The sequence below is a fragment of the Apiospora marii genome, assembly GCF_038362585.1.
Source record: "Apiospora marii strain CBS 49790 chromosome Unknown utg000001l_segment0_segment0, whole genome shotgun sequence".
Classification (NCBI taxonomy): Eukaryota; Fungi; Ascomycota; class Sordariomycetes; order Amphisphaeriales; family Apiosporaceae; genus Apiospora; species Apiospora marii.
This window is the reverse complement of record NW_027117372.1, coordinates 2,276,026-2,297,985: the sequence shown is the minus strand read 5'-3', so window position 1 is coordinate 2,297,985 and position 21,960 is coordinate 2,276,026. Positions and strand designations below refer to the sequence as shown.

At 52.2% G+C, this 21,960-nt stretch overlaps 5 protein-coding genes across 5 annotated transcripts; 4 read left to right on the top strand and 1 right to left on the bottom strand.

The window, feature by feature from the left end:
- Window positions 1-339: 339 nt before the first annotated feature.
- PG985_000742 (uncharacterized protein) lies at window positions 340-1,801 on the top strand (the record flags this gene model as incomplete). The annotated part of the gene is made up of 2 exons (XM_066820511.1): window positions 340-688; window positions 741-1,801. 2 exons carry the CDS (start codon window positions 340-342, stop codon window positions 1,799-1,801), a joined length of 1,410 nt encoding a protein of 469 aa, XP_066691390.1.
- A 784-nt stretch (window positions 1,802-2,585) lies between these two features.
- Window positions 2,586-4,620, top strand: PG985_000741 (Myosin-1; the record flags this gene model as incomplete). The annotated part of the gene is made up of 3 exons (XM_066820510.1): window positions 2,586-2,646; window positions 2,721-3,384; window positions 3,567-4,620. 3 exons carry the CDS (start codon window positions 2,586-2,588, stop codon window positions 4,618-4,620), a joined length of 1,779 nt encoding a protein of 592 aa, XP_066691389.1.
- A 2,691-nt stretch (window positions 4,621-7,311) lies between these two features.
- On the top strand, window positions 7,312-8,394 carry PG985_000740 (uncharacterized protein; the record flags this gene model as incomplete). The annotated part of the gene is made up of 1 exon (XM_066820509.1): window positions 7,312-8,394. The coding sequence occupies one exon, from the start codon at window positions 7,312-7,314 to the stop codon at window positions 8,392-8,394; it is 1,083 nt and encodes a 360-aa protein (XP_066691388.1).
- A 2,482-nt stretch (window positions 8,395-10,876) lies between these two features.
- PG985_000739 (uncharacterized protein) lies at window positions 10,877-13,940 on the top strand (the record flags this gene model as incomplete). The annotated part of the gene is made up of 4 exons (XM_066820508.1): window positions 10,877-11,584; window positions 11,635-12,587; window positions 12,695-13,425; window positions 13,477-13,940. The coding sequence occupies 4 exons, from the start codon at window positions 10,877-10,879 to the stop codon at window positions 13,938-13,940; spliced, it is 2,856 nt and encodes a 951-aa protein (XP_066691387.1).
- Window positions 13,941-15,569: 1,629 nt separating this feature from the next.
- On the bottom strand, window positions 15,570-17,885 carry PG985_000738 (WD repeat-containing protein; the record flags this gene model as incomplete). Its single annotated transcript, XM_066820507.1, has 3 exons — window positions 15,570-16,167; window positions 16,226-17,597; window positions 17,663-17,885. 3 exons carry the CDS (start codon window positions 17,883-17,885, stop codon window positions 15,570-15,572), a joined length of 2,193 nt encoding a protein of 730 aa, XP_066691386.1.
- Window positions 17,886-21,960: the final 4,075 nt, after the last annotated feature.

Here is a 21,960-nt window from a genome sequence, read left to right as displayed (position 1 = left end):
CGGTTTTCTGGAAGGGTAAGGAGTGTCGGCATCTGTTACTGTTTGCGGAAGGTCCTTGGGTCTTTCACGTAGCAGCCGACGGAGTGCCCAGCCTTTCCCATGAGAAATCAGGGCCACGGCGATTCTTATCCCGCAATCTGTGGGATGTACACAGAACGAACATCGTACTACCAACATATATAAGTATGTGTGTTCGATGGACCCAACATGGACGAACGAGTGCAGAGTAGAACGCATCTCCCAGCCTGACAGTGAAAGCCTGCACTTTATAGACAGTTGCCATTCTTACCCCCACTTGGTATATTACTCCTTGGTCGTCTATTTGGAAATTTAGTCAAGATGAAGGCTACTGTTGCGTCCCTCCTTCTAGTCGCCATGGGCACTGGAAGTGAGGCTCGACCTCACCAGGCTCAGATCAGCGCCAAGATGTTCGGTCCCGCTCAGCTTGAAGCCTTCAATGCCCCTCAAGCTGTTTCCATGGATACGATGAAGCAGGAAAAGCTCGGGTACAGGGACGTACAGAGAGCTGCAGGAACCTATGATCTCAACAGATACGAGAAAGCCGGCCCGACTCCCTGTGTCAACGGAACCGCTGCTGGTTACGCGTGCAGCCGCGTCGACCTGAAGGGCTTTCTCCGCCACCAAGACATGGGTGCCACCAAGGTCCTAGAGGGCAACGATGTCTGGGGTAAGGCTTCCAGTCCCTTTCGCGTGCAATGCACAAGCTAACCTGTGGAAAGGATGGACTTCTGCTGATGGGCGAGAGTTTGGTGCTGTCGGTCAAGCTGAAGGAACCGCTTTTGTTGAGATCAAGTCTGATGGCAGCCTAGTCTACCTGGGCCGCCTGCCGACTCAGACCGAATCTTCAACATGGCGAGACATGAAGGTTATCAAGAACCACGTTTACATTGGCTCCGAGGCGAAAGACCATGGCCTTCAAATCTTCGACATGAGGAAGCTTCTCGACATTGACCCAGCCAGCCCGGTCACATTCCCCCTGTCGTCGCTCACAGCTCATTTCGATGCCTTTGGTAGCAGCCATAACATTGTGGCCAACGAGGAGACAAACATGATCTACGCTGTAGGGACCGCGCGATCCCTGCCATGCCGCGCTGGGCTTTGGATGATCGATGTCTTCCACCCCGACCGCCCCCAAGACGTCGGCTGCGTGAGCTCGGATGGCTACGTCCACGACGCTCAGTGTGTCATCTACACCGGTCCGCAGGTGGCCTACCAGGGCCGGGAGATCTGCTTCAACTACAACGAGGACGCGTTGACCATCGTGGACGTCAGCCGCAAGCCGACGCCCGTGATGCTCTCGCGCACGACGTACAACGGCGCGACCTACACGCACCAGGGCTGGCTCGCCAACGCCGACATGACGTATCTGCTGCTCGACGACGAGCTGGACGAGTCGCGTCAGAACGGCGCCGCGGCCGACCAGCGCACCACGACCTATGTCGTGGACATCACGGACCTGACGCACCCCGTCTTCAAGTCGGTCTACAAGAGCCCCGCCAAGTCCATCGATCACAACCAGTATGTCATCGACGGCCTGTCGTACCAGTCGAACTACGGCTCGGGACTCCGCATCGTCGACGTCGGCTCCGTTGGCCGTGACGAGGGGGCCTCCAGTGCCTTCACCGAAGTTGGGTACTTTGACTGCCGCCCCGAAGACGACGCTGTCAACGGCGAGGCCACATTCGATGGGTCCTGGAGTGTTTACCCTTACTTCAAGAGCGGCTACATCCTGCTCAACAGCATCGAGCGAGGTGTCTTCTCGCTCAAGTACCACGGGTGAAGGGGGGAGACTTGATTGAATATGTTTATAGCGACATAATAATCGATAATCATAATTAGCCAGTGTTGCTCATCATGCGCCACGATCTGGGGGCGATGGCATTGCAGTCGAGATCGCTGAATGGAAGACACGACGAGGTGAAATGGCATGTGAGGATCACGTGCACTTGTGAAATGCTGATTGGTACCTGTAACACACCCCAAATCACTAATGTTATGTGGTACAAGAGTCGTCGCGTGCCTATACTGAGCAGGCCTAGACCCTTCCCGAGATGTTGGGAATCTCCAAGAGTCATTTTGTTCCGATTCATGATGCGAATGCATGCTTCTCGACTCTGTCGCATCGATTCATTGCTTCTTCATGCCAGGCCGCCGGGTGCTGCCCAGAATTGAACCCCAAAGGGTACTTGCATGCTCTCTCCACGGGCTGGCGTTACCTACCTTCGTTTCAGGATAAAAGAGGTACTGCGGGGGAATCAGGGACGTGTGTGCGGGGCGGTTTCCCTCGAGCTCGCCATCCAATCCCAATCCCCATACAAGATTAGCAGCCGCTGGCCAAAGATTATTGATTCCTTTCTCACCAATCTATTAGCTAACCTCCAATTGCCTCCACATCCCATACCCGCCGGACCAGCAGGCCGGAAAGAACCTTAGAAAGCAACAACGACGTCTGTACTAAACCCATTATCTATCTTGATCTTTATCGCCTATATCCGCGAGCTCACCGGTTTCTGTCCATGCATACGCGTCGGTAGCCCGCGAAACCTTGCCCCCGAGACGAGGAGATGGCGGGGCCTTCGGCTCTCGAGTCTCTCCCCCACGAGATCATCCTCGAGATCCTGTCATGTACGTTCCCAGCGCACGGCACAAAATGTGACTCGGAGTGGAGCAACACTGACTGGGGTTTGACGATAATCCAGTTTTAGAGACGACGGATATTATCCACCTCCAACGTTGCTCTCGGAGGCTCCTGAAGCTGAGCCGCGATAACGTTTTCTGGCGCACCAGATGCCTCCTGACGTCCTCTTTCTTGGAGGGTATCAACCTCCGGCGCGGCGCGGGCTTCCCCGACGTCTTCGATGGGGCTCTCAACAACGACGATGACGACGCCGCCTCGCCGGACCGTATCAACCCCGGCACAGAACGTCCCCCGCCGCTGGACTTCCCGTGGGTCTCTAGGGCGGCCCGGCAGAGGGAGATTCAGCAGATCACCGCGAACTGGGACCCCTCGTATCCCGGCGAGTCCATCAACTGGTACAACGAGTATATCTATCGAAATAGTCCCATTGCCGTCTCGTGGTTTGAGCGGCCTCAAGTCCGGGACGGCGGCTTAAAGGACACCATCGAAGTCAAGGGCGTTGGTGTGTACCAGCATGGGGACGACGAGGTCTTCGCCGTCTCCCCCCCTCGAAGACGGGTCCGTGTGTCTATGGGATGTAAAAGGCACGCGCCCAGGCAACAAGAAAGGGTCGATCATGCAGCGGAGCAAGGCTGGGCTGCTCCGCATGAACAGTTCCAAGAGCCCATATCTGAGTGCGGACTGCGTGAGCATCGACAATTCCAGAGGCAGAGCCTTCTTTGCAGGTGAGTAAATACGTCAACTTGACCTCCCGCGGGTCAATCTTGCCATGCAAGTGTTCGATAATTCTTGGGACACTTCCTGACCCATATATCACAGTGCAAGGCCATGTTGTCGAAATAGACCTGGAAACACTCCAGGTTGTAGGAGATCAACCATATGAATGGACTATCACGACAATGTCCAGCGCCCAGCCGGGAGTTCCGCTGACTATAGGTACTCTCCATGGTATTCATCTTCATGACTACAGATATGGGCGTTACGTTGAGCAAACTCGCCAAGAGCGTATCGACGATTTTGACAGATATGGACCGCGGCGACTGTCACTACTACTGTCGTCGGAACCCCTTCCGCCGTATGCGCCGCTGCCTCACTCCAACCCGTTAAGTATATTACATCTTGAACAACCCGGAAACAGACAAGCGGTATCCGATGACATTTTTGTTGCCGGGCGCTTCTCGAATATCTTGAACTACGACCGACGCATGTTCCCTTCGATCAAGGGCTCGCTCCATTCTGGCGCTAGACTCTGCAGTCTCACATCCCTCCCCTACCCTTTCTCCAGTGTTGATAGTGAACTTCGTCGAAAGGGTGAGCTCTCGCTTGAACAAATCGAGAGGATCAAGAACACGACCGGGGGTAGGACTCTGGTTGCTTGTGGGGAGTACAATACCAAGGGCTCGCTTGAGATATACGGCTTAGGATCTTCGCTCCCAGGCCAAGAGTCCCACGGGGTCAACCTAAACTCAGTGATGAAAAATCGACAAACGGCTTCTAAGTCGAAGCTGCTTTCGGTGATCAACCACGGCACTTCTCTCTTGGTCTCGGATGGGCAGGGCTATCTGAAATGGGTTGAGAGAGATGGGTTCACCGAGGTCCGCCGTCACTATATCGGACCTGCCGAGAGGGTTGTTGATCACTCATCTCTCTTCAATGAGATGCCTGGCTCGGGAGAGATTGCACGAAAGCTCTTATCCACTCAGTCACGCCAAACGAGCAATGACAAGTCCAACGACGACGACATCCTGCTCTGGACAGGCGAAAAGCTGGGGCTGGTCAATTTCACCTCGAAGCAAGGCTTCACGGCTGACGATTTCGAGGAAGGAGTCACAAGGACGCCCGAGGAAGTGGCAGCCGACAGAGAGAAACAGCGCTATGAGGAGAGAATGAGGCAAGCCCTGGAGCGAGACGCTGACGGGGTCCGCTTGTTTAAGGTGCTGGGAGCAGGTATCCGCGGCTGAAGTTTGGGACAACGGGGATAACGGCGATCAAGAAGTTTATCGCGGCTGTTATGGATTCCCATCGCAGCAAGAGTGGCTTCCCCACTGTGGATAGGATCATCTCGATATGTCCACGTCTCGTTTCCCCTAGCCGCTCCACAGCGGGTTCTTTGTCTACTTACTATCTGATCCACTTGGCATTACGTAGCGGCAGCAAGTCTTAGGGAACAGCGATAACGCAGTGCGCAAGCGGAAGTATCAAAAAATAACAAAATCACAAGTAAACACTGAAGAGCCCTGCTGTTCAACTCGGGTGTTTGGCGCCAGAGAAAGACCGTCATGTTGTGTGCCGCGTGCCGCGTGTTCTGAGGAAACATTCCCGGCAACCTCATCTGCTGTATAGTAAGGGAAACCTTGGTAATAAGGTAGCTGTCAGACTGGTAGCGATGTGTGTTGTAAGCTAATGGGCGAATAAGCACAAGGAGACCCTGAGGGAGGTTATGGAAGATCAGTCAATGTCCAGAGCCATTATTTTAGTCGAGTGCAATTATAGCCCCGCATCGTCGCCGGGCTCGCTTGAAAGCAGGGCGGGAGGGCGGATGATCTTGCCAATGCCAGTGTGAGGCGGAGTCATGTGTCGAGAAATCTTTATGCGCGGTTGTGGACTTCCAAGAGAAAGGTGGTGGTATACATAGTTATTGTAGGACGCAGGAGGCAGGAGACGAGAGGCTTTCTGCTCCAGTCGGGTCCCCATCAATTTGAGTGGTGAGTTGAAGTGCAGTATGGATGCGAGCGTAGCCAGTAGCTGTGGTAGTACGTGTACACTGGATACACTGCAGCGCCTTAGTCTCGCTGGTTGCATATCGTGCTGTTTTGAGTGCAGCGTACTTCTCGCCGAGACCAATGCAGCTCTCTAATAATACACACCTACATTGCCTTGGTGCTCTCCCAGAGGCCATTCATTTAGAAGCAAATTGGGGGTGGAAATGGCCGCCGCCAGCCTCGAGAATTTTCTGGCTTCTGGTTTGGTTTTGGTTTGCCTTGTTGTTGTTGTCGCGGCGAAACATGAATGAGGCAGCCAATGAGAGCAGGCAATGCGTTAGAACCAGTGGGCAGGTTTTGACCAGCAGCAGTGACCCCCCCTGTCAGTAACCAGAAACGAGCGGGTGGTCCACTGGCTGGTCCGTGTCTGATCTTCCTTGAAGTTGCAGTGCGCATCAATGTCCAATTCATCAAGTCGAGCAACGTGGACGAAAGCCTGTCGTTGTTGCTTCCTTTGCCAGCTTTTCCGGGCTCCTGTGCCTCCTGGGGCTCTTGGCTCTGTCTTGTGCCCTGGGCTCTCTTGTGCTTACCACTTACCTAGATATTTTGACGACATCGGTCGACGCGACTTGTTTGTCAACTTCCCCATTCACCATCCACCACAGGTAGCTTTCTCCGGTGCGGCTCCAGAAAGCTCAGGTGGTTTGCCACCAAGGCCCCTCCACAAATTTGGAGTCGAGTCTAGAAGTGCCAACTGTACTCTAGCCTTTGGACGGTACAGCACTGTATGCAAATGCGATACGATGCGGTGCGGTGCAGTGCAGTACGGTGTGGTGCACCAGGTAAAGTACCTAAGTAGGTAGGCAAGTAGGCATTGATGGGCAGTAGTAGGAGGCATGCAATATGCTGTGCTCGCAACTGATGAACTGCATCTGCTGCTGTCTCAAGTCAAGACAGGGAAGAAGAGGGTAGCCAGACCAGCCAGGTCTGACTGATCACCGACGGACAGATTGGCTGCATGGGGTGGGTGGTGGGCTTACGGCAACCGAGTCGATATATCTTGCACACCGCTGTCTCTGGTCCTTACCTAGTCAGTCAGTCAGTCGGGTCATAGGATACTGCAACTGCACGGCCGTCGAGTCCCTTGTTTGCCCAAACTTACTTTATTCTTCCTCCCCGGCCACATACTACTACTGTGCTAGGGAAGGGATGGCTGCTTGGCTGGGTTCTGCCCACTCCATCTGAACCATCCAATCACCCCCGATCGAAGGATGTGATGATCCGCCGTCCCGGCAGTCAGAGTGCCTAGAGTGCATCCCGCGTGCGCCGTGCTGCAAGCGCACACACCCAGCGCATTGTGGCCAGGAAGACCATGCATCCTTTTATTGTGGTTCTCCCTCTTTTTCCAGGTCAACCCTGATACCCATTTGCCTCGAAACTGGAAGACTGGCAACTGGTCGGCTCTTGATTCTAAGGTTGAGACACCATCCACGGTCCACCCATTCTTTGTTCCAATCGGCCGTTACATGGTGTCATTCCGTCCAATAGCTGCCCAGTGAGGCAAAAACCTCCCTCTCTCTCCTCCTTCCTTTTCGCATCTGCCAATATTCTTTTCTATTTTCCATTTTACAATTTGTTCACAGGGTTTTCCGACCTCTCTTGCGCCTGAGCTTCCACCACGCTGCTCCCTGTGCTCCTACACCTCCCTGGCTTGGTGTCCCGTCACACACCGCATCTGCCGGAAGCAACGATGTCTGCTTTCTGAAGTGTGTGGAATAATCCTGTTCAGCTCCCCCCCAACAGATCGATCACCTGCACTTCTCTTTTTCTATCACCTTTTCACAGATAATTCGGCCCGTGGTGATCGCTGGTCTGTGTCCATTCCCTCCATCTTGGTCGGTCCGTCACCAACTATGATCAATGGAGGGTTGGCATCTTGGAGGGACTGCCATGGAGCGGTCATCAAGCGCCTCCTCCGTACCCGATTATAGGTACCTCGCGTATCCGACTCAGGCTGAAAGAGGCAAACGCTACGTCGATGGATATGACTGTCACATTTCGTCGTACGACGAGACTTTGCTGCGGCAGTCAAAACGAGCACGATTGACAAGCCACTTCCAGCAAGCAGAACGACCGGCTTTCTTCGTCATCAAGGAAGCCGGCGTCCCCTATGTGGTATCAGACCGTGGCCCCTACGACACAGGTGCAGAGAGGAGGAATCCAGTCGGTGAGGTCGGCGAAGGCGTCAACTTTCAGGTCCTGCCTCCAGCACATGAGCACAATGGCCTTGTTCACCAACGGACGTCAAATGGGATCTCGATATCTGTTGACGACGGCACGTTTGAGAAATCGGATGTCGAAAATAGTCGGTTTGACGACTTGGCAGCTCGCAGGGTCGAAAGGCATGTCTTGCAGCGCTCCCGACGGGGTCGTAACACCAAGGTCGAACGAGTCCTAAGGAGCCTTATTTCGCCAAGGTCTCCAGGCCAGGAGTTCACGCTCGACAACAACGCTCTCGAGAGCATATTTTACGCCGCAAACGAGATCTTCTTCTTCGGCAGTCTCAAGGGTCGAGTCGATTGGGACTGGTCTGATCGTTCCAATGCCAAGTTCTGCAGCAGAATTATCGGAACCACGGCATTGCGGGAGGCTCATACCGGAGAAATCGAAACCCTCATCATCCTCTCCCACCACTACTTGAGGGATAAGAGATATAACCGACGGCTACTCATTTCTACGTTCCTGCACGAGATGATCCACAGTTACCTTTTTGTCCACTGTGGTCACGACGCTCGGCGCTGCGGAGGGCATACTGACGGCTTCCGCCGCATTGCACGTCTCATTGACGACTGGGCTGGGCCCGAGATACTGTTTCTCAGTAATATGGAGGCGGACTTGGACGCTTTCCGCCAGCCACAAATCAGCCACGATCACAGCGACGTCCACAGCAGTTGCAGTATGCAGTTCCCCAGGCATGATGACTGGGCTTTCGCAATGACCCGGTCCAAAAGTGCCTGGGGTGATATACGTTGATTGGAATCCTACGGCTTGCAAAAAGAAAAGCGAGCCATTTCGATTCCAATGTATTTTTTCTATTTGCTTCACATTATGGCGTTTTACTGGGGAGCAATGGGTTTTCTTTTGTTTACTTTGGACAGCATGGCACCGGCGTTCCTTGTCCATGGGCTGTTTGGCATTTCTGGGAGGCACTTTGTTCCATGGGCGTACTAGATCCGGGGCGCATCATTCGTCATCTTGTAGATACTCCCTATCTGTGTATAAGACTCTCCATCTGGGCGGCTTCAAGGGGTTGGTTGCTTGGTGTTCTGGGATACGGTGGTTTGGATACTGTTCTTTGTAGAATTTCTAGATCAGCCAAAGAGACTGGTCTATACCTAACATATTGCGATGAGCACACAACCACTCATCTACCTACTGCGTGTATTACCAAAAGACATTATGAACATGGCCTGTCAATTCTTCAGTTCAGTTGTGGTATCTCGTGAGCCCCAAATGCCGACTTGAGTCTGTCATTTGTGACTTTCACTCAAGCCAGGCGAAAGGGGGGCCAGCCAATCAGCAAGCATGTGACAAGCAGGCAGTCACTATGAGACAGCCTTTGATCCCCATAGCCTGCTTAGTGCCAGGCGTAGAAGTTCAGGGCCCGCTCGCCTTGCCTTGAAGACGTATGATATGCATCAGCGTGTAATAATACAACCCCCATATCATGCTGTCGTCGGAGCCTGAGGGCCAATTGGACGGACGGTCTGCCCTTCATTCGGGCTTACTAGAATCGTACCTACAACCATGAGCACGCCCGATGCTGAAGAGATAGGGTAGGATAGTGGACATATGCCAGTTGACAAGAGCAAAGTAATGCCACGGGCGATTCCGGGAACCCCGGAGGACAAGGCCATTCTGTCCGAGGCCTGTTGGTTTCACTTTTAGTCGGGGCGGCTTTGTCCTTCTTCGCGCTCTCCCTCCTCTCCAGCTTGACTTGTGGTGTATGCCTGCTTAGGGCTGGGTCAGCCACTATGAAGTCACAGCGTCTCAATAGGGACCATATGGCAACGCATGGTATAGGGAGAAGGAGGTGCTCTCGTTTGGTAGGTGCTACATCGACGAAGTAAAATCGAACAGTAATCCTTCTCGTTATCAGGTACCTGGATTGTTATGATTCCAGCTTGTTACGGGTTCTGCACATGACAGTAAGAAGTGACGGTGATTGAAGGGCTCTCATGTAACTGTGAAATACTTTACGGCCACAGCATTTGAATCTCTGTGGGGGTTCTGGGGGAGATGGAGTTGCTACGATTGAGTCATGGTGAGACAGATAAACGTGAAGAGGAGGAAAATGCATCATTCCCTAGCATAATTCAAAATATCAGACTGACAAGGGCTGATGCACAGCGAACAAACTCTTGTAGTCCCTCATGAAGAACAACAAGGGGGTGTATAAATATCCATGGTACTGTTTACTTCGTGCAAGTGATTTGGGAGGTCGGTATCCCGTTCCTAGGAGGCATGGGCAAATAGGGGGGAGCCAAAAGAGATCATATGGGACCACTTTTGAGAGTGAGAAGCATTAGGAGGATGGCATTCAATGCCAGTTATCTGAACAGAAATCGATTAGGATGATAAAAGGCTGCCTATGTACCGAACTGGTGAACCATTTGGACCATCAAGAGGTGGGCCACAAGATGTGCCTAATCACCCACTTTACCTAGCTACAGTGAACACAATGTGAAGCCAAGGTGAGGATGGGACCAATTTTCTTTGGATCAGAACAATCACATGTATGGACTGGGACAATAGAAGGGAAGCATTGTCACTGCAATACAGCACCAATTGGCACTCTCTACCTGATCGCCGAGGAAGCTTCCTACATTCTGCATCCAACAAACCGACTGAAATCGCCGACTGACGAACAGTCCGCAACACACGCCTCAACATCATCTTCTCTCGAGAAGTATGACATTCATTCTGTCTGGCTTCTCCTAAACAGACGATTTACTACATCTTCTGAAATTGTTCTCCTTGTTTTGGACCATCTTGCCATCAAGGAAGGTCACTGCCCTTTTTTCACACCAGCACATCAGTTGTACCTTCCTTCGTTCTCTACACCGGTTCCAGTGCCGTTCTTTCCTCCGTCAAAACACCATTCCTTGACCCTTATTGGCGCCAATACATCTTTCATCCAGATCCATCTTGACCTGGTGGTCGTCACAAGTTCAAGCACGCTAGGTGTTGATAAAGTCATTGGGGTCGTCAGGTACGCACACTCTCATCCAACTTTCCGCTCTTCCCACCAGTTTCTGAAACTTGTGAACTCACGCCTTTCTTCTTCACAGATTGACAAGCGCGTGGAAGCGCATAACCATCTGGGATCAACGCCTTGTTTTTCGTTCTCGCATCTATCGTTCGAGGCAAGTGACTGCCCCCGAACCAAGATCTTGGACCTGCACGTAGTTCGTGACTAACACGAAATAACTCCTAGCTTCCACTACCAGGCACCATGACAGGAAGCAACAAGCTTCGTGAAGAGGGCGACTTCTTCCCCTCCTTCCTTGACCAGTCACCCCCGGAACCTGCGCTTGACCAGACTCCCGATCGACCCAAGCGAAGTTTGACACCCCGTGGCCATATCTTCCGCGACTTCGGCGAGGCCCACCGTAACATCACGAGAAACAACCGGCTCAAGTCGAATAACCCATTTGCAACCCCCCCGCCTCATGACTCTAGCAATGACATTCCGCTGCAAGACTTTTCGAGCCCCAGCCTGCCTGACAGCAATGGAAAGATGCTCGACAACCGAATGCCTCGTAGACCCTCCGACTTTGTGTCTCCCTATCCTCAGCGCTCTGACAATGGAAGATCTCTCACGAGCAATAAACAGATTTCCCGGAGTTCTTCCATATGTGCTCCATCAGAGGCCTTTGAGGATGTATCTTCCCTAAGCTCAGAAGATGCCACATGCGAGGCGACCGCCAAGAACCAGACCACCGACGTCTCTAAAGGTACTGTAGGGAAGATCATGGGCCAGCATGTCGAGAAGGGCATCAGAAAACGACCAAGTCATGGCAGCCTCGAAAGAGATTTCTTTCTCGCTCTTCCGAAGCTACGAGGCCCTGCTCAGCGTGGTAGCCAGCCAGCTCAGTCGCATTCGAACTCTTCATACCAGAGACTGTATGCCGATGAAAATCGTCTTGCAGGATTGCCAGCAGTAAGTATAACCTCCCAGCAATCGATGCGACATGTACTAACTATAAAAAGGATAACCGCCATTCAAAGGCGCTTCTATCAACGCCTACACACAATGTATCACCAAACAGTTCGACATTGGATGTTCCCGAAGGCGATGCAAGAATTCGTACGAGGCCGTTGTCCCATGAGGATATTACTATTACCGAATCAGATCCCTCCTTCATCGATGAGGACACATTGAGGTACTTGAGACATGGCCATCGCAGCCTTCTGCCGTCGCCATTGCGGGTTCCATCCGATGCCCATAATGTGTTTGCGGATCCGATTCGCAAACCCGACCAAACCGTTGAAGCCAACTCATCTTTTGGAAGTGGCAGCTTTTTCGAGTCACACAGCGATCCCTTCAAGTACGACAGCAGAGAATACAGAGCAGCTCTCCAAGCGGCTAGAGAGCGGGAAGTTAGCCAAGCCTTGGAAGTTGGGGTTGATACGGAGTACGCTCTCACCCATCCTGAACCCATGCCAACTGGGAAGAATGCCGTAACTATCAAAAATGACGATACCACGCCCACTACACGCCCACACCTGGGCCAATCAAAGGGGAGTTTCTTTGATGCTACAACACTGGATGCTCTGCGTGGTCATGGACCAAAGCCTCCCTGCGACGAAAGTGAAATCAGGATGATAGTTATGACACTGGCAGCACAGGGTCATGTTCTCAACAATGAAGAGGCCCAAAAGCACTTGTTTGGTTCAGAAGCCGAGAAGGGCAGTGTCACACCTGCTCGAGTCCCGAAGGAGGCGACGAAAGAGGGTGACTGGGTCACAGAGGCGACCAGTGAAGTCGAATTCGACACTGGTGCTACTGCACAGTCCAGTAACAATCACATTATTAAAGCTACAGGAAGCAGTGTAGCTGATGTGTCCGACCGTGAGAGTGATGGGGCACCGCTGAGGAGATTCAACTCACGCAACCACATTCTCCGACACCCGCCGAGCGATGTGAATGCATCGTCGGAGAGGTATAATGTCCGCGATTTCAAAGACAGCAACCGGCGGATCATGCTCCCTGGGCCGAACATCCCGCGTGTCAATGGGTTTGCCCAAAGTTCGCTACGGATTAGGCCAGATGTTACCCCCAAGCCAACTTTGCACCCCTTCCCCCGAACATGCGTCCACAGATATCAAACCCTTTCACACGGAGACGAAGCAGATACCAACGTGCTGAGCCCAGTAGTTACTTCAGCTATGCGAGAGATCGCACTAAGGCATCCAAATACGACTTTCGTGACTCGGCTTCCAGCTATGGACAAGTAGGCGCTATGGGGCAGGCTATTGGAGGCACCTATGACACTCTACCATCTACCTCGATGGGTTCGATCAACACAAACGAGGTTCTGGAGTTGGCCAATGCACATAACAATGCGCATGACGACCAACGTCAACCTGATACACAGCCCCAAAAGCCAGCTTCGGGTCCTGATCACAATATCGAGGACGCGTATTTTGATCCCGGAGAGCGTCGTCAAACTGTGGCGAGTGCCAGTCTTCCAGACAACAGCAATACTCCGACAGGTCTCACTTTTCCATTCCCTCTTTTGGATTTGAATGAGGCCCAGGATCTGCAGCGAAAGCAGAGAGAAAGTGGTGCCACAGATGAAACTGAGGACAGCACAAGAAGATATGAACGTGCAATGAGCGGCACATCTGGTCGGAATGTCGCCACGCCTAGTCAACCGCAACAGCCACGCCGTGCTTACATCCATCGAGATTCAAACACAAGGCGGTATCGACGGGCTTCTACCCTCTCTTCGAACTTCGCGCCACCTGCTTGGCTGGCAAGCAGAGATGAATTTCCGGGTAAGTACTTACATATGGTATCCACACAAAGAACTCACCTAACTCCTTCAGACACACCTACATCTGCGACAGGAGAGCGCGGCTCTGGGACGCCCATGACAACCTATAACACCGGAAGCTCGAAGGCTCCCAGATTCAAGTGGTTCACCATCGGTCAGCTACCACGCCGACCCCGGCTACTCCCAGTCGACAAGAGTGCCAGAAGAAATGGCGGGCATGCAGTTGATGAGCCCAGTGTCGGCGATGTTGAATCTGCTGAAGCCAATATTGATTCTCCTTGGGGCTGCCAGCGACGTAAGCAGTTCTTTTACATGACATTGGTTTTGTCTATTCTTCCGTTCTTTGGGCTTATGGCGTTGCATGGCTCTTTCAACACACTGCTGGCATCTTACACGGACGGCAAGGTCTTCCGTTTCACCAAGAAGCAGAGGGATACGATCAAGTTGATGCTGGTGACCGAGGCAGTAGTTTACATCCTCATTGCCATTATCGTCATCCTTGTCCACGTTTCATAGGCCAGTGGCCGTTGACATCTGGGGGCTGAGCGGAGTGAGGACTACTTCCTGCTTCACGCACTGGCTGACATTGCAGCACCCTTCCTTCAGTTCAATACCGCTCAAACGCAACAAGGCAGGAACAACAGAGAGTCTACCGATATGCTGTCAAAGCCGCCTTTTGGCATCGCTCTTGTCTAGATCGGTGGCCAACATTTCCCCACTTACCGACTCCATGGCTTGGCATACCCAGGTTTGCTGCATCCCTGGGGAAGCCTTGTAATAGTACCAAAAATGCCAGGTGCATACGAAAGCACTTGACATGTTTGTTGGCGTCGATTTACGCCCACTCGACCACGAGACGACCACCAAAAGTCCGAGGGTGGGTTAACAGGTTTTCCTTACACACAACACTCGTTTAATTCTGTCCTGGCTCCTCGAGGATCCCATCATCATTCTGTTGTCTTTTCTTTCTTTCTTTCTTTCCTTCCTTCTAGTCACCAACTTGCGGCTGTTTAGTTGACGAGAGCTATACACGATGTTAGATGTTCGCTGGCAACACGATATAGCGAAACCACTTGGATTTACGCCCGGATGACGGCGTTCTACACGATGCTCGCCGATATGACTTGAGCAGCACCCAGCTAGACCTTCATTTTGGGGTTCTCACTCTCTTGCAAAATCTGGTCTTGCCCTTGGCGTTCTCGGACGATACGAATCTTGGAGGACAAAAGCAGGTAGCTATTGGTTTCCTCTTTTGCATGAGAGGGGGTCTGGTCTGGTGAAGCTTCGTGAAAATGGATCACATCACATGAGATGGATGGCATGGGGATGGATGCTGGGAAAATCTCGACAATTCGTATATAGATGAAAAGGTGGCGATACGAACCTTGTTGAAGCCTTTTTCATTGCTTGTACATGTGATCGGGTATGATGTGGTAAATGATCGCTTCAATGGTTGCCTCGGATGCAGGCTTGCTGAGGCGGTTCGATAAGTGAGCAGTTGTGTTCATGATCATGCTGTGCCTTCTTACTGGCAATGATTCCTGGGGCTTGGACCGAATGTCGAGTGCGTCCTGCATCACTACTTTCGTCTAAATGTATGGTCTGATGAGCTGGGCAGTAGTGAAAATGCCATTTTAACCACACTCGACAATACAAACTCCCCTCAGTATGTCGTCGGCCTAAGCAAGGAAATACAGACAATGACTATTCACAAATGACTCATGAACAATAGTTAATAGAAATTAAATGGTATTATCATGCACAGCCAAATATACATACAACCACTCCTCTCTTCTTCGCGCCCTAACCTTTCTCCTGTAAGCGGTAGCAATAACGCACCCCGGCCAACAAAAGCAATTGGTCAGTCCACAGTGGCACATAGATACTTGCAGGCATCCCAAATCTGTCCATCCTGCCCACATCAGATAACAATAAGGAAGGAGCCTGGCCTTGAAAGAAAACAGGCTCGACAACAAACAAACTCCTTGCACAATACGCGCTTTTTTACATAACATCCCGCCTGTAACGCCTGACTATGCCTGAAACATCCACAGTGTCCTCATGTGCTCCCCTTCTGGATAAGGATCCTTTCTCATTAGACGATTCGTACATACCAAACGTGTCTACCGCCGTCTCGTAGCTACATTACGTCGTCGAGTCTTTGACAAGTGTGGGTGCTATCCGTCTCTTTTTGGGCTGGCTTCCGGCACCTCCGTCATTCTCGCTCTCGCTCGCGTCACGCTTGACGCCGGTGGCAGCCGCAGCGGTTGTAGCACTGCTGCCACTTGGTCGGGGCGTTTCTGGGGGCGTGGTGATGGGTATACCTGTCACCTTTCCAGAGCTAGCAGCCGCAATTCCAGGTACGCTGCCACCAATCAAAGTTGGATTTGTCATTACGGCTGCCGAAGCTTGTGTTGTAACGGATGATGTGCTGTTCGACCGTGCCGGTGATGACGGCCTCATGCTCACAAAGGAAGCAGTGGTGGGAGGCGAGGGTGCCGCAAACGAACTTGCAGAGTTTCGGTGCTGATGCGAGACGCCATGGAATGGCGAGGGCGGCGCAAAAGATGTTGGCGTGGGCAATGGTGTGGCTTGATTCGAAGATGCCGTGCCTGTAGATGCCTGTACCTTGGACGTAGCTACCTCGCCAGTATAAATCTGCCCCAGTTCTCCTGCCTCAAAAGATAATGTAGAGCAATATCCATCTGACGATGAAATAAGCAAAGTTTGACCGTCACCAGACCTATTAATTGTCAGTAGGTTATACAAAAAAGGGGTGGTTGATGTTTTAACTAACATACCATGCCAAGTCAGTGAAAGTCGCAAGATGGAGGTTGCTAACAACACAGATGGGTGTCATTTGCTGTGTATCATATAGAAGAACCGAGTCTTGCGTAGCCACCGCATACATCACGCGATAAGGTAAAGCGAAAGTTGGTTTGGGGCCCGGCGTGGACGCGCCCGTTTCCATATTAAGACCTTTCGTCGGGGTACCGTTCTTCTCTGTTTCAGAGGTAGTTGCTGCTGCTGCCCCTAAGGTTGGCGGCGGCGGCGGCGGCGGATCCATTACTGAAGGCGCAGGAGACGGTTTTGATATCGGTTCAGGCAGCGCAGGAATTGGATCTTCCGCTGACGACGTGTCAATGGTGATATGCTTTGTCGCAGGGGGGTTTTGCTGCCTAAGAGTGTAGAGGATCGGCGAGCACTTGACAGCCACAGATGGCTTTTTATGACCCGGAAGATGTGCAATAGGTGGTTTGTTGATACCACCTCGGGTGTATATGTAGACGGTGTTGATCACCTCATAATTGTTTGTGGAACGAGCCCCTTCTGCCGTAACGTGTTGTATCTGATACTGGCCGGCCGGCGTAAGTAGAAGACTTCCATCTGGGGTGAACGTCAATCGTCTGAAGAAGGAAGTTAAAGTCTCGTTCGCGTAAAGGCTGGCGTTTTTCATGCCCGAGCTGCTCGGTTTGGGCGACGGCTCCATAGGCATGACTGCAGGAAGCGGGAGTGAGGGAGCAGGGGAGACAGAACGCCTCGAATGGGAAGAGAAGGAGGACCGCCTGCTATGGCTGACTGCACTGGGAGGGTTCATGGGCAGAGGCACCGAGGTTGGCGTGCCAGGGGCTGACGGGACAGGCGAACCAATGGAGGCCCCTGGGGTATCAACAACGGCCGCAAGTTGCTGGCGATAATCGGGTGCCGCGGGACTCTCCGAGGTAATGCGTTTCGGTGGCAAGTCCATCTTGGCGTGGCTGGCAATCTTGGTGGTTTTCTCATCGTGGTTGTTCAAGGTGTACTGGCCGTCCTTGGTCTTGAGAGAGTAGATATGCACCGATCTGTCCGAGGATTGGGTTGCGATATACTCATTCAGAGGGTCCCAAGTCACACCCTGTACGTAATGGCTATGCTCGGCGATCTGTCGTACCAGGGAGCCGGTTCCTGCGTTGTAGATCCGAGCCACATTGTCCATGCTTCCAATTATGAAGTAGGAAGCATCGGGAGACCAGGCAAGGTCGTATATCTCGGCTCCCGTAGAGCGGCACATGTGTTTTGCCCGCCATGTCTCCTTGTCCTCTCGTTGTTCACTGCCAAAAACAGGCTGTTGGCTGTCTGAGGGAACCCAAAGAATCACGTTACCGTCGTCGCCGGCCGATGCAAGGACTTCGCCTATGAGCAGGGAAACTACATGTCAGCAACACATTTATAGTGACAGTTGACGGGGCAGTGCTTACCTTTTGGCGCCCATCGTACAACATTGACAGCCTGAGTGTGTTTGGCTAAGGTCGACAAGTATTCGACCTTCCTATCCTCGCCTTCACAGTCGACTTTCCATATGCGAACGTTGTTATCTCCACCTCCGGTAGCGAGTCTGCCCTTGCCGTGTGGTTCGAAGTGAGCCGAATAAATGGGGGAGTTCTGATCGTGCCAGTGTATAATCAATGGAGTGGACTTCATGTTGGCGACCCGGAAGGCATATGAATGTCGTGTACGGTGGAGGAAGGCTGCGATAGATGACGGGCTAAGTAGGTAGTATGTGAATTTTCGGTTTGATCGGTACTCAGGAGGTCGGCGTGGTTGCTCACGAGCCTTTTTTTTAGAGTTGGTTGGCTGTTGCCCCGCGAGCCTCACCGAAGTGACGGGAGACAATTAAGGCCGGGGGACTGCTGGATTAGGTTGCTTGAGGCGTTGATAGGTGTATTCTTGGTTGCCTTAGCTGGCTGGAATGTTAGGGATGGGAAGGGAAATGGAGGCAGAAGCCCTGAGCTGAGGTCTCAGCTGGGAGGAAGTCGCGAGACGATGGATGATTGGCTGCAAGTCGATCCAATCCAGTCGACGAAGAGATGCCCAGTAGATTTCGGGTTGGTCAATCGACGCTCCTGCAGAGCTGGGGGTGGATTCTCCCTTTAGTATCGGGACAGCAAGCTGGGATGGCCTAATAGTTTGTAGATTGGTAAAGTAGTAGTAGAAGAAGACAGAACGACACGGGTGGTGGTGGGTGCTTCGTGGAATTGAGGATGATGGGAATCGAGTGTTTGATGAAACTTGAATCGTCGTCCGTTTGTGCTGCGTCGAGGATGACAAGCGACAATCAACCAATCAAGCACAGCTGATATAAAAGGCACGCAAAAGGTTCTACACGCCGCAAGCTCCGTCACGGTCAAACAAGTTGAATCGATTGATTCCCTGTCTTGCCCATGCAGTTGCAGTAGCTGTAGCTGTATTAGGTTACCTACATGGACATTCCATCCAGCCCTGTTCTCGTGCCGTCGCAGCAAAGGCTCTCTCTCATTGGGCCTTTGCAGCTTCAGTTAATGGATGGATGGATCCATAGCGGGCAGGCGCGTCTGGGACGTGGGACGTGGTAAGGGACGTGTTCTGGCCGGGCCAATCAAATGCACGCGTTTGGATCCGAGGTCAAAGCTGCGCTGCACTGTCAGGCTGGTCAGCAAGCATGCGCTTCCTTTGCTCCTCGCTTTCTGGCACGGCGGCACTGTCCACTTTGACGATGCAAAAAGAAGTTTACAGGGAGATGGGACCATGAGTGTGTATTAATGGATGCAAGTAGGCCAATAATTAGGTATTGTTTGCAATAGTAAGAATGATACCTCAGACTATCAAACGTTTTGTTAGCAAACCTACCTATGTTTCGTCATAGCTATCTACATGTAGATTCCTCCGTCTACTTAGGGTCTACCTCATGTACATATGTACCTAAATGTCAGTACTGGAGGTTAGGTACATGTAGGTAGACGGGCTAGGCCCACGGACCATCAATCCTCCAATGTTGGATGTCAGCCACGCTTTGTTACAGAGCATACCTGGTATCCAGGCCTCAACCGCCTATCTTCACAGCTATCGCCGATCAGTGTCGGGCGGGCCACATAGCTTTTGTTTCTATTTGTGCAACTTGTTTTGCTTACTTAACAATATCATAAGTCAATATGTGCAGTATAGGGTGCATCCTATTCATGTCCAGACGGGCGACGGGCGACGGGCGACGGGCGACGGGAGACGGGTGTTGGATTCAGCATTGGAATCTTCGGCGGATCCAGCAAACATTGCGCTTACCCACCGTTCCAGCCGTTGAGAAATGTCGGGGCTGGGACATGTGTAAACTAACAACCCGATCATGCAAGTCTGATTGCATCGCCCATCCACGATTACACAACTCTGTCATCCTGTCCTTGGTTTTAGCTGGAACTTCCCGCGCGAAGGTTGCTTTGCTTTGTCACGCTACTGTTGGCTGTACGCGTACGGGCAGTTGCTCGATTGTCTAGCAGTAGGCAGGTTGTAGGTATGAAGCCAGGCACGGATACCCGGAGCCGGAGGCATCGGCCACCCATTGGCCTGTCGGAGACCCTGGGTGTTTCGGGGCTGCTTGTTTCTTTCTAGCACGGACTACCCAATCCAGAGCTCAGTCAGAAGTCGGTCTTGCATCCTCGTATTGTCTCACCAGCTTATCGGTTGGCGCTCATCTCATATGCCTGCTGTGTTTGGCCTGGGAACCCTCAGAGTCACAACCGGTGCAAACAGGCGCTGTCTCGAGCTTACGAGAACGGCCGCGTGCCTTCTTCTTCTCGCGTATTAAGTTTATAGCCTTATTCATCTTGCTGCAGGGCTCCAGCTGCTCGCAAACCGCCTTTCTATTTGTGGCGCACTTCTCCTACATCGAGGCCAAGGGCGGTGTGATACTGGCAGGCTCTGGGCGCCCCCGGCAGACGCATGTGTCCAATGGTCCGGCAGGGCAAACTTACTATTGACCCCTATGTGCAGCAAAGAAGCAATTCGCTTTCTATGTGCTAACCTTGAGGCCGCCGCCCGTTTACTGGTATAAGACATTGGGTCTATCCTGCCTATAGGGACTTGCACTAACATAAGTTGGCGGTGCGGACGCGGCAACCTCCTTGCCACATTCTCTATCTCCATGATCAAGGAACCAAATCCAAGGTAACAAAATGCTGTTCGATCATATCATATCACCAGGAATGTATGAAAATCGATCAGGGCCGTACGCATTCGAAACATGTAATGATATGACCCAAGCCAACCATTTCTCTCGCCAATGTAACAATTGTTGTTGGGGGCCAATGTAGAAGGAGGAGCTCTGTTATCCCCCACCAATTGCGGCACTCCAGACAGTCAGATAATATACCGTTCTTACATTAGCGTCAGCACCATTCATTATCATCTGATCAGATTCACGCATACCCGCGTCATCAGTGCAGGCTGGTTCTCCTTGGAGCCCGGTCATGCCTTAGACCTGATCGTCTTTGGAAAATATCTCAGGGTTATGCTATATATATAACAAAGATTTTGTTTGGGGGCAGCTTACGGCTTCACAGGTTGGAGTGCTTTATCCCCCATACCTACCTAACATGTAGGCAATTGCTGATGGTCCTAGATGCATGCTGTCTGGGGATGTAAGGGGCCGGAGTCGGACTTGCGAATCTACCTATCCTGTTCACTTTTGCAACTCGTTTCGAGTCGTGTTCTATCACATTGGTCTGCCGACCATCCAATTTTGCCTACCATTTAGCATATAACCGAGATGCAAGTAAGCTGCAGTGGAACCCAGCGCTGCCAGACGCATGTAGGGCTCATAGTCACCACCTGCTTTTGCCAACGTTGATGTTGCTTTTTCAGATTACGGGCTCAACAGAAAGAACTCTAGGCATTCTAACATGGGATTCGTCGACGGCCATGATGAAACGGATGCACAGCAGCAAGCAGGTTGGGAAGATCCCCGGCCAATTGGAGGCTGCTAGGCAGGTGGTTGTTGAATGCAATCACTTTACCTTTCAGGTTGTCCGATGCCCTTGGCCCCTCTTCTATCTACCCGGCCCAGAACTCGGCCTACCTACTTTGTCACAAGTTGCTACAATCTCTCACAGTGCAGTGCAATGCAATGCATGCGACTTCTCGAATCGCCCCTAGAAACGAATCCAGTATTTGATGTGCTTCACAACCATCACCTTCTACTCTTGGGATAGGTAGCATTTTCGGGTATGTATCCACTCGAGACCTAGCCTCTTTCCCCGGTGGGTACTGGCGGCAAGGGACTGAGAGCAATTGTGCCCTTCGGCATCCGAGGGCGATATCCTGGCCGCCTTGCCGCGCTCTCTCGCCCCAAGCCCTTGAACAGTCAACCACCGTTCACGCCACGGGTGGGAACGGTCAAGGAAGGCGAACGAAGCAGTTTGTCAGCACGCCAGGATCCCCAACCACCCTATTCTCTATCCTCTTGTCACCTTCAACCTAAAACCAAACAAGGCATTTGACAGCAGGAGTAGCCTTGTAGAGAGCCTTCTTCGGCGCCCGGGGGTTCCAACCTTTATCATGCCGGCCAACGCACCGAGTTGGAGCTGAGTGGCCTCCATGGCCCACGGGCTCTGGCTGGCTGGTGTCTTCGCCTTCGTATCTATTGGCGAATCGAACTTCTGGTGGTGCTTCGCATGACTGGGGTGCATTGGATGGCACTACGTTAGGGGCGATTGGGGGGTGGCACCCTTCATCCATACCTACATACATG